This window comes from Mirounga angustirostris, unplaced genomic scaffold (assembly GCF_029215605.1).
Source record: "Mirounga angustirostris isolate CCGP_5_RB_7025 unplaced genomic scaffold, mMirAng1.0.hap1 SCAF_17, whole genome shotgun sequence".
Taxonomy (NCBI): Eukaryota; Metazoa; Chordata; class Mammalia; order Carnivora; family Phocidae; genus Mirounga; species Mirounga angustirostris.
In genome coordinates, this window is record NW_026991725.1 from 43822520 (window position 1) to 43834435 (window position 11916).

General features: G+C 59.6%; 1 protein-coding gene across 1 annotated transcript; it reads right to left on the bottom strand.

Moving 5' to 3' along the window:
- Window positions 1-5114: 5114 nt before the first annotated feature.
- ARHGDIA (Rho GDP dissociation inhibitor alpha) lies at window positions 5115-8069 on the bottom strand. Its single transcript, XM_045888265.3, has 6 exons — window positions 7916-8069; window positions 6275-6490; window positions 6070-6153; window positions 5737-5813; window positions 5589-5652; window positions 5115-5396 (listed from the first exon to the last, which is right to left on the bottom strand). Exons 1-6 carry the CDS (start codon window positions 8052-8054, stop codon window positions 5197-5199), a joined length of 780 nt encoding a protein of 259 aa, XP_045744221.2. The 5' UTR covers window positions 8055-8069; the 3' UTR covers window positions 5115-5196.
- Window positions 8070-11916: the final 3847 nt, after the last annotated feature.

Here is an 11916-nt window from a genome sequence, read left to right on the forward strand (position 1 = left end):
TTACCGAGCTTCTAGAAAATTTAAGATAACGGGTGTGGCTCACATTTTAATTTTGTTGGCAATGCTGTGGACCGATCAACTTGTCCCTTGCCCTCACTGCTCAAAGCCTCTGCACCACCTCTGCCTTCCTCTGGCTGCCCTCCCCACCCCCACTCCTTGAACACCGTTTTTCTCCAGAAAACCTTCCTCTTTATTTGTATTCACTTCCTTTGTTACGAAAGGCCACCACCACTAGTTTTAGGACTCATCATCAATTTAATAACTTGGCAGGAAGAAAAGAAACACACCCACATTAAATGTACACGTTGGCTGTAGTAACATCCTCATTTCAGAAACGGTAGGGCATAGAAAAAAATGCTTTCGTACTTTTGAGAGTTTGCGTTTGATACATTGCATTTGAGGGTGTGTTTTCCCATCTCCTATGTGGGGCTCCCTCAGCTAGAATATGAATTCCTTAAGGTCAAGACCAGTTTCTCTGTCCTTCCCCCAGTGCCAGCAGAGCAAGGGTCAGCAAAGGTGGTTGTATCCATTGTGATATGTCTTCACAGGGATGACGCGACAGGAGCTGGGACTTTGGGCACAGAAAGGCTATGAACATGTGCCTGGCAGGTGCCGGCCTCCACCCCAGCTTCCGAGGGGCCCTGGCCTGGTGGTTCAATGGATGAATGACAGCTCTTTGTAACTAATAATTGCAAGCAAAGTCCCCTTTGCTCTCTGGGAAATGGGGGGCAGTTGCTTCATGGCTGCTTTCCTAACTCCAACGTTTTTGTAATTGCCATGACCCTTATTTTACAGACCACAATTTGGGGCCTGATGTAAGGGGTATTTGTATCTTGTCTAGATTTCAGAGGCGCTCATGAGACCAGTGTTCAGATGCCTGCATATTGGGGCTTGAGTTTTTTCTGCTGATGGGGACAGAGTGAAGAGATTTAAATTACCATGATGTTCATTAGTTTGTGATGGTTTGGAGTAGCTTCACCCCAGAGCATACAGTCTTGACAGAAGATGAGAACTTTGGGATCAAGGGGAGAACAAACCAGACAAGGATCCAGTTGTGGCTGTGAATGAGCCTTACTTTCTTTTGAGTCTGTGCCTCCGTGGCTGCAGCAGAGTGTAGTGGACGCACCTTGATGCAGGTGATGGCCGTGCAGCCCGGGTGGCCACAGCAGGGCCTAAGCAAGGCTCTGGCCTGAACGGGGCACGGTATCTTGGTATCTTGGCTGCACTGATGTGCCTTCTCAAGGTGCCTGCTCATCTTGAATTGGCCTCATGTACCAACCTGCAGGAGCAGCAAAGTGGGGTTCTCAGCTGGAAGGAGGGCTGTTTTGGGGAGGCTCGGAGATCCCCAGTTTCTGTGGGGTTGGTCCCAGAACACAGGGGGGTTCACTGAACACCTCTGCAGGCCTCAGCTTTGAGGGGAGGGCTGGCATCCACCTCCTCCTTCCTAAGACCCACTCACATACCTTCCAGAAGCATCTCCAGAGAGAGGCCATGGGGCTATGTTCACCTTGTACCCTGGGCCCTGAGCTGGAATGTGCCCTGGGAGGTCAGCGCCACCCCCCCCCCCCCCCCGTGACTGTGGCTCTGGTGTCTCGGGCCCAGCACCGCTGCTTCACGACACCCTCCAGGCGTCTCTCATTCTCTGAGGAGGTACCCGTTAAATCTCATGTGAACTACTTACTGAGTGATAAGATGTTTTGATAAATACTATTCTCAAAAATAGAGTTCTTGGATTGTTTGAGTGGCTCAGTCGGTGAAGCATCTGCCTTCGGCTCAGGTCGTGATCCCGGAGTCGGCTTCTCCCTCTCCCTCTGCCCTCCTGCTTGTGCTCGTTCTCTCTCTCTCTCAAATAGATATAAAATCTTTTTTTGTTTTTTAAATAGAGTTCTCAGAATAAAACTCCTTTCCAATCTGTGATAGGATAGGAGGTGTTGAGGGAGTCAACAGCAGGCTCATGGACACGCTGGGCTACTGAACGACTGCTGGGCCACAGGGTCCCACTGCCAGGCAGGACCACACAGCCCTGCACACATGCATGCTGGGGTGCAGTGGGGAGCTGTGGCCCTGTGGGGGGGGAGTGGAAGGGGTCCTGATTATGGAGTGGGACAGTGTGGGGCATGAAGTTTATCATAAATCACAGTAATTGGTGGTTAATCAGTCACATCAGAGGTCCTGACCTGGCATCCACTGGCACCTCCTTGGTGGAGAAGGGCCCATCTGGGAGTAGATGAGGAGGGGGCAGCTTGGGGGTTCCTAGGGGACATGGACAGAGGGCAGGGTGGAAGAGGACCACAGGCACAGGCCCCCAGGCTGTACAGATAGGCGCAAAGTGAAACCAGGAGGATCGGGTTAGACTTGGGACCCAGGAGACACGTCCCAAGACAAGTCCTGCAGGCACCACCCTATGTGGCCCTTCGCCCAGGGAGGGGACCCAGGAGACACGTCCTGTGAGTCCTGCAGGCACCACCCTATGTGGCCCTTCACCCGGGGAGGGGCTGGAGCAAAGTCCTGGCTCTTGGCAAGGTGCCCGTCCAACTCAGCACTTCGGGTCCGAGTTCATGTGTGTGACTAAAGCTGGGAAAGTCCATGGCCTGACAGAGCCTCAGAGGGCCCTGGCCCACTGAACTGTTGATGGCACGATTACCCTGGGTTTAGATTTTCCCTGGACCTTTGAGGAGACGTGCCGGGAGAGGTGTGGCAGTGGCCAGCCCCAGAGCGGCGGTGGGCCCGCTGAGCTGGGAGCTGCTGCCTGGTTACACCTCTGGGGGCAGCGGTGAGTTTCAGAGGTAGCTGGTCCGAGTTCAGTGGGGAGGGCGCCAGACCCAGAGCCCAGAACGGTGCAGCCCCACTGGCTCTCCCTGCCCGGGCCCGTGCTACCGGACTTGGGGCAGGCCCGCTCTTTGCCCCTGTGGCATGTGGAATCGAGAGCCCGGGCCTCGGCTGCTTCCTGCGGCCGCTCTCGGACCTGTGTTTGGGCAGGAAGGGCCCCTTCACTTGTCATCCAGCAGGGGGCGCCGCTGAGCGGGGCCGAGGCAGGTGCCAGCCACGTGGAGGCGGCCCTGGCACAGGCGTGTGGTCACCGCTCCACCCCAGCCCCAGCCGGCGATAAGCTGCTGGCAGAGCACACCCTGCAGGTAAGCACCGGCAGGAGGGGCAGGCCCCCAGAGGTGTGGCCAGCAGCCTCTAAGAGAGCGGCTTCCCGTCCCCACCAAGCGTGGCACAAAACCACTTTTCTAACCCACTCAGTCGGCGCACAGGTTTCACAACAGGCCCCAGGCCAGACGAGAGGGTTTCTGGAGTTAGGTTCCCCATCTGCCTTTTCCGTCCTGGGGCTGGGGAGGGGGCACATAGTTGCTAACGCCCTGGGGTGGTGCGGGGGGGGGGGGCAGTGTCATCCTCCCACACCCCCCCACCCCCAGGGTCCCGTAGAGGCCATGCGAGGCAGTGGGACTGGCTGTCCTTCAGGAGTCCTCCTTGCTGCTCTTTCGCACCTCTAAGCAGTGAGGTCCCCCCGTCTCCTCCTAGCTACCCCACTTCACTCATTCCACCTTCGGACCCCTGATCCCGTGGGGCCCTCCGGAGCCCTGCCGCCCACAGCAACGACTTCCCGGCGCCCTCCTGCCCCCACTGCAGGGCAGCCCGGCCACACCACGCAGGGACCCCCTCACCCCCTCCCCCCACGGACGCCTCTGACACAGGTCTCGTCTCCAGCGAGGTTCCCCTTCTTCAGGGTTGGGGCATTTCCTCTGTGGAGCCCGTGCTCCAGACTCCCAGAAAGACCTGCGCACCCACCCCCCACTGGCCAAGAACGGTGTAACCTGGGCAATTTGGGGAGACACCAGGCCTACACCCAGTGAAGCACTGGCCAGATGAAACTGGTATGAAAGCCTTCCATTCACTCTTCCACAGCCACAGGTGCAGTGGCTGCAGCCTGGGGGGGAAGCCCCAGCACCACCCCATGCACCCCAGCTGCCCCCCACCCCCCTCCGGAGACAAGCAGCAGACACCCTGGCTCCTTTGGGGGAGTTTATTTCCCGGTCAGAAAAGGAGAAGCAGGGTCAGGCTCCTGAACATTCTAGGCCCGGGCCTACCAGGGGAGGCAAGGGGAGGGGAGGCACAGGGGAGGGCTCCGACTGTGCGCGCTTGGTCCCGCAATTGTCCTGGCTGGGTCCGGGGAGGGCCTGCCGGGGATGGTGGCACCGAGCCTGGGGGCAGAGGTGGCAGGCCAGGGGGCCCAGAGGACGGCATGTATGGAGGCAATAAATACTGGCAGGCCAGGCACGCGACTCCAGGCCGGCAGGCCCCGGTGGGACAATAAGGCTCGGCCGCTGGCTTTGTCCGCCGCGGGCTCTCTGCTGGGGCCGTGGGCTCTGGCACTGCCCACTGGGACAAAGAAGGCAGAGGTGTGAGGACACCTGGCCTCCCAGATGGGAATGGAGGCAACTTCAGTTTTGGCAAGTTAGCTTTCCCCCAGCCCCTGGAGCCATCCGCACAGCCCTGGCCGGGGGAGGGGGCTGGCCAGGCCCTGGCGGGCAGAAGGCGGGGGAACAGAGCACACCCCACACACCTCCCCGGGCCACGGGGCCTGCGGATGGGGCAGGGACCGGGGGGGACCACATGCTCATGCAGACATGGGGGGGTTAGAGGTTAGTGAAGGCCCCCACAGCACACGTTCCACATGTTAAGGCATCATGGTTAGACAGTTACTGACAGCGATGGATGAACTGACCGGGGACAGGTGAAAGCAGGAGGGTGGCTGGCCCCCAAGAGGCCTCGAATCATGCACCCCACCCCACCCCCACCCCGGAAGAAGAGAAAGAACAGGATTCAGGGCAACTGCAAAGGCCCACAGGGACCTGAGCACCCCATGAGATTCCCTTGGAAAAGCCAGGGCCTCAGGTCGGGTTAGGACAGGTGGGGGAACCCGAAGGGGTACGGAAGGGGAGGTGGAGGCCTGGCCTGGAGGCTCCCTTCCCCCTCTACCCCCCCAGCACAGGCAGAAGCAGCAAGGCGAAGACCACCGAGGAGGCTGGGGCCTGCAGGGCAGGGCCAGGAGGGATGGATAGGGTCGGCCAGGGGGGCAGACCCGTCAGCACTTTGGTAAGGGGTTGGGATGGGGTGGGGGTGGTAGGGGTGGGGCACATCAGACAGGTCCGTCTGTCTGTCCGAAGGCCTGCCCGCCTTCCGGGCCAGGGCTCAGTCCTTCCATTCCTTTTTGATGGTAAGGTTCCACTCCCAGGACAGGTGGTCAGTCTTGTCGTCGTCTGTGAACCGGGACTTGATGTTGTAGCTGCCTCGAGCCAACATACCCTTGGGCGCCTCCTCCGTGGGGGTCAGAAACTCATACTCCTCTGCCCGGGGCCCGTAGCTCCCCACCATGTAGTCAGTCTTGTCAACTGTGTGCAGGAGATGAGCCGATCACCAGAGCTGCCTGACCCCACCCAGGGCCGAGGGCACACACCGCCTTCTTCCTCTCCCTCCTGATCCCAGAGGCCTTGGGCCACCTCCACCTTGCCCCTTCCCACAGGCCAGCCACCCCATCTTGCAGGCAGGGGTCAAGCACCGCCGCCCCCTGCCCCCCCACTCACTCTTGACGCCTTTCCTGTACGTGTGCTGGATGTACTTCATGCCGGACACGATTTCCCGGTTCACCTGCAGGGAGAGAACCCAGGCAGAGCTCGGTGGGGGCCCTCCAGGCCCAAGGCCTCCCAGCACCTCCCACGGCGTCTGCCTTACTCGGAAAGAGATTTTTATCCGGTACTCCACGCCCTCCTTCAGTACAAAGGACTGCTTCTTGAAGCTTTCCAGGTCGCCTGCGCCCAAGAAAAAAATCGCGCTAAAAGGCTCAGCTACAGGAAGCTGCTCACCCCAGCGTCTCCCATCTGCAGCCGCTCCACACTCCTTCCGTTCCCGCCCAGACCCACAAGGCCCCACCCAGGACTCAGGCCCCTCCAAAGCCAGAGCCTGCAAACTTCCTGGTTGCACTTCTCCCGCGCCCCACAAGAGGGCACCCGCATTCTGAGAAACAGCAGGGAGCCAGCAGCCAAGGACCTCAGTGATGCCACTCACCTGTCAGGTCCAGCTCCAGGGGGCCAGGGGCCGTGCTACACACCAGGGTCAGGCGGGTCACCACAACATTGGGGACGCTGGGGTCTGCGGATAAGAGCAGGTCAGAGCTCCATCCCACCCGACTTGCCGTTGGCGGGGGGAGGGACTGGCAGCAGAAACCCAGAAGTGACAGGTGTCCCTCTTGGTGCTGCCTCAGCCCACTTACCAGCAGACACAGTTACGCGGCCCAAGAGGGCCTCCTTGTATTTGCGCAGACTCTCGTCATCCTTGTCCAGCTCCTGGATCTCCTGGATGCTCTTCTGGGCGGGGGGCTTGTAGTTGACCGAGTGCTCATCCTCCTCGTTCTCGGCTGCAATCTGTGCTAGCTGCTCAGCTGTAGGCTCCTGCTCAGCCATGCTCACCTCTAGCTGGTCTGGGACACCTGTGGGCAAGGACAGGGCTGCGGCAGCCTGAAAGGCCGCAGCGTCTCCCTCTCCGGCCCCTCAGCAAGCCCCACCGCCAGCACACGTACAGTGTATTGACAGACCCTCTGCGGGTTTGGGCCCAAGGGAATGTATGCCTTTTGGAGAAAAGCAGCTGCAGACAGAGCTCTGCAAAAGTCCCAAACACAGACTCCTGAAGCCCAGAAAGTGCCCACCTTGGGGACCCGCTGGAAGTCTCGCTAGAGCATCCGGAAGTAAGTAGGACCTGCTTAGTCCTGCTCCCCAGGAAGACCAAACATACATCTCCCACACCTGGGGGAGGAGACAGCACCCCCAGCCCCTACTGACAGGGTGGGGTCACCTCCAAAATCCTGCGATTCTTTCGAAGCTGCCCAGACCCTCTGCCAAGGAACACCTCCTCCTGGGTCTCCCTGACCGCACACACTCACTGGGCTCTGTCCTAACAGTGAAGCAAGGCCCCATCCTGCAAACGCAGGGTTCTCCTGGAGCTCAGATGACCGGGCCAGCCTGAGTCCCACAGGTGGGTCCCAGACGGGCATGAGGAACCCTCACCATCTGCCAACCTTCTTTCCAATTTGTGAGAGCATGTGACCTAGAATGTGGGAAGTGCTGCAATGCCCACCTGGTCTCAGGACCCTCCCTTCCCGGATCCTGGCCCAAAAGAGCTTGGGACAGCGCTGGGGGAGCAAGGAGCAGTGCAGGGAGCAGCCCACTGGGCTCCCTAAGGTTAAGGATCCCCATCGCACCCCGCTAGAGTCGCCGAGGAACAGCGGAAGCCCACTCAGATCCTCTGGCCGGCACCGAAGTCCACGCTAGACCTCAGCTTGCCCCGGCAAGGAAACCAACGCCTCTCCCCACGGGACCGGGCTGGCTGCCTGGAGCTGCCCGAGCACCGGACCTCACAAAGGGCCGCCGGGAACCCCGAGCCGGCCGGCCGGCCGCCACAGGTGGGGTGGGGCCCGCCCGCTCCTCCAGGCCTCCCGGCCGCTTCCTCTGGAATTCCTCTAGAAGGCTCACGCCCTGACGCCACCCAAGTGCGGCCGCAGGCGCCAGGCTCCTCCGAGTGCGATGGCCGTGGCCCACGCTTCCTTCCGCAGGGCTCCGCAATCTGGGCGGGCGCACCGCGCGGGGTGGGGTGCTCGGGGACCACGCCGCTCGGGCCGGGCGCCGCGCCCGCATCTCCGGGGACGGGGCGCCAGGCCTGGGTCTGGCCGGCGCGCATCTGCGCGGGCGGGGGCGCCGCGGGACACGGGCGGCGGCCCCTAAGGAGGCCCGCGCCCAGCCCCGGCGAGCGGCGCGAACAAAGGCGCGGCGCCCCCGGCCCCAAGGCGCCCCCTCCCCGGTCCCGCCCCGCCCCCCCACCCCCCCCCACCCTGCCCACCGCCGCCAGCGCCGCCGCTCACCGGAGGGTCGACCGCGCCGCTCTCGCGCTCCCTCCCGCACGGAATGACGAACGTCGCCGCCCCGCCCGCGCGCGCCCGGCCTGCCGCTTCCGGGGTCACGCGACTTCCGCTCGCGCCGGGCGGGCGGCGGCGGGCGCATGCGCGCGCGCGGGCTGCCGGGAGCGCGCCGCCGCCATCTTGTGGAGGCGGCCTCGTGGGCGCGTCCCGCGAGGTCGGGCCGGGTTGGGGTTTCGCGCGCTCTGCTGCCCTTGTTGTCTGGTCGTGGGCGCCCTCGGGGCACGGCCGCCAGCCGAGGGCGGGAGGCAGTTTCACGGCCTCGCGTGCGTCCCCCGTTCGTCGTGACCTGTCCCCGAAGTGCCCCAACGCGCGTCTGTCAAGCGCGGGACTAGCGGTCTTTGTCGCCCGACTGCCCACCGGCCGCCCTGGGGTCCCAGCGCGGCGAGAGGGGAGCCTGTGCCCGCGGCGGTCCTCGCCCCGTGCCTCCGGGGGCACCCGGCGCAGGTGGCCCGGTCGCTTCCGTGCGCTGATCCCCGCGCACGATAGAAGCCCCGGCTGTCGGCCGGTGCCCGACGTGGGCCGCGCGCAGACCGGGGGACACTGCAGCCCCCGGCAGGTCCTCGCAGGTCCCCAGCAGACCCCAGCAGGCCCCGGGTGCCCGGCCCCCTGCGCCGGGGCTGCGGGGCCTGGCGGGGGTCGCAGGCGGCGCACAGCCCGTTGTGTGCCGGGGGGCCTTTTCGGTCACGAACTGAATGCGAAATAGGAGCCTGGCCATCTTGGGGAGGTCTTTTAGTATCTGAGGAATATCGCGGATTTTGTGTAGCCCAGGAGTCGCGCCCTCCGCTTTGCGCAGCTCGGCCCGGTGTGTCGCTTGGGAGGCTTCCTGTCGTAAACCCGGGACCCGCCGCCCGCTGTCCTGCGTAGCCCAACTGCAGGGAGAGGGAAAGTCTGCTTTCAGATTACCCAAGGGCCTCATTTATTTAATTTTTATTTATTTATCAAGATTTTACTTATTCATTAGAGAGCGCGCACAAGCAGGGGGAGCAGCAGAGGGAGCGGAGAAGCAGACTCCCCGGAGCAAGGAGCGCGATGCGGGGCTCCATCCGGGGCCTGGGATCGTGACCTGAGCGCAAGGCAGAGGCTTAACGACTGAGCCACCCAGGCGCCCCCCCAAGTGCTTTTAAGAAACAAAACACAAATCAAAAAACGCTATTGTAGAGAATTTCAAACATTTTATTCGGAATCAATTACTGTGTAAAAACATGTACCCTTCATTTAGCAGCTTAGGACGAGAGTTACTCTACAGTCCTGAGGATCAGGAGCTGCTTGGCGGGCGGTTCTGGCTCCTGGTCTCCAGAGGTTGCAGCAAGCCGCTGGCCGGAGCGGTCGCCCCTAAGATCGGCTGCAATTCCAAGCTCTTGCAAATGCTGTGAGCAGGAGGTTCAGTTCTTCGTGGGCTGGAGTGATTTAGTGCCCTGCCACCTACAACTCCTGGCCCCTCCGGAGGGCCGCTCACAGCAGGGTAGCTGGCTTCTCCCAGGTGAGGCCTCAGAGAGAGAGGGACGGAGAACAAGAGCCAGCGAAACAGCAAGCACTCAGGACGAAGCCGCGCTGTCTCTAATAACCTAAATCTCAGAAGCAAGGTCCCTCCTGCACTCTTCTGGTCACACCAACCTGCCCTAGTACCGTGTAGGAGGGGACCCCAGGGATGAGAGCGCCAGCAGGCGAGGCCGCTAGGCCTGTCTTGGAGGTGGCCCACCACATGCACCAAAGTAGAAAGAACGGTACTGTGAGCCCGTGCACCTGCCGCTTCAGCAGTTACCAGCCTAGGGCCTGTCTGGTTCCACTGTGCCCTCCCTCCTCCCCATACACGCAGCTGGTCTGAAGCAAACCTCAGAGGGTATTTGCACCGTCACTATTTGAGCACGTATCTATCTCAAAGGACGAGGATCCTTTCTGGGGAGAAGCAACAACCACGGTACCATCATCCGCCCTGTTCGCGCATCCACTGCCCTGTGAGGGACCACTCCAGAATGCGGTCTTCAAGCAGGGATTCACAGCTCTCTCCGCGCTTCTCGGGCTGAGTGCAGCTGCGGGCAGATCAGGTCTGTGCCGGAGCCCCAGCCCGAGGCCCTTCCGCACGGCTGCTGTGCGATTTTGGCAGCCGGAGTCCAAGAGCCCATGTTCTGAGAGGCCTGTTCACAAGTCTCCTTGTGGACCCCCGGGGAAGTGCTAGGAGCCAAACTCCTGCAGCTTTTCACTGGCCAAGCCCTGAACTTGAGCCGGCCCAGGTCTAAGGGCAGGAAGTTAGAGTCCACCTCTCGAAGGGAAGAAAAGCGAAGAACGTGTGGCCCGCACATTCCCCTTCTGTAAACACACTGCCTCCCGGGACCCCCAAAAGTCTCCTCCCGTTTTGGCTTCTGCTCGGGGCGCAGGTGAGAGCGAGGCGGGGGTGTGGCTTTTCTTAATCTGAAAATTGGGGCTCACAACCCAGAAGCCCTGCCCCACAGCACCAGATAAACCATCCCATCCCCCTGCCTGAACTGCACCATCTGTGAGGGTGATAGAGAACCACATTTGCTTCCCACTGGGTTTTGGGTAATTTCTTATGGAGCGGTCAGCATCTGGAATACCAACCAGGAAAAGTCTCAACAGTCCTAAGCATCATTAGAGATCCAAACAGTATTTTCCTTGATTGCATTGTGAGTTCTTTCACTTTTTGGTGGACTCAGAGTCAAGTTAAACTGCGTGCGTTGCAGTTAGAAGTATGCTGGTGTCTTAATCCATAGAATCATCCTCTTTGCTCCACGTAGTGTCCTGTTGAAGGACGCTGGGGTCCTGTAGAGCCCCCCATGGCTGAGACCCTGGGGGCAGCACCCAGCCTAGCACTGAGCCACTCCTGTCCCCTGTCCTTTCTGTGGGGTAGAGAGCAGACCCGTGGGAACCAACCCGTGGGGAATGTGGTGTGGTGCTTCCTTTAGTGTTTGCACCATCACAAGGGGGGCCATGACACCATTTTGAACTTTTTATCAAATTAGCAAAGAACCTAAGAGAGGCGAGCATGCAGGATAACAGCATGGCCTTCCCTGACACGGGGGTGGCTGGTGGGGCTGGAAGCACCCCGTGAACAGACACCTTACACCGTAACAGTGTTCAGATGGTGTGTCTCAGCAAGGACCCGTTTACAAACGTACCCTGAGGAAATCACCGTGGGTGGGAGCAGGGGTTTGGTGACAAGGTTTACTGCAGCATTTTTACGGCATCAAACATTTTCCTCACACGCATCTGAAAAGCGTGCAACAGCCTCAGGACAGACCACCGAGGGGGCCCGTGCTCTCCCATGTCACGGGAATATCTAAGAGGTAATTAATAAATGTTAATGCACAGTACTTAAAAAACCCTGTGAATTAAAACTTTTCACAGGATTCAAATAAAATAGTGAATGATATAGACAAACTAATTTTTTTTACAGCTCTATCAAGGTATAATTTACAAAATCCATCCATCCAAAGTTTATAATTCAATTATTTTTTAGTAAATGTGTAGAGTTGCAAAAACATCCCTCCCAACTTTATGTTGAGCTATTTGTCCTTGTTGCCTGTTCCCAGCGGCCCATCTCTCCCAGACCCTGACGACCACTGTCCTGCTTTCTGTACCTACAAATGTGGAACCATACAACCAACAGTCTTAGGATGTCTTGTGATCCCCCTAGAGTGATGTTGGCATAGAATGTGTATTTTGTCCTGTTTGTTGTATAAGTATAGCACGTTTTCTTTGTACTCATTCGTCAGTTGATGGACTTTTTGTTTCCTTTTGTCGATTGTGAACATTTGCATTTGTCCTTGTGTGAACATGTGTTCATTTCCCTCGGGTACATTCCCAGAAGTGGAATTCCCCATGTTTTCCACGGTGGAGGTACCATTTTACAATCCTGCTGGCACTACCAGAAGGTTCCAGTCAGGCACACCCTCGATGATACTTGGCATTGTCTTTTTGATTAAAGC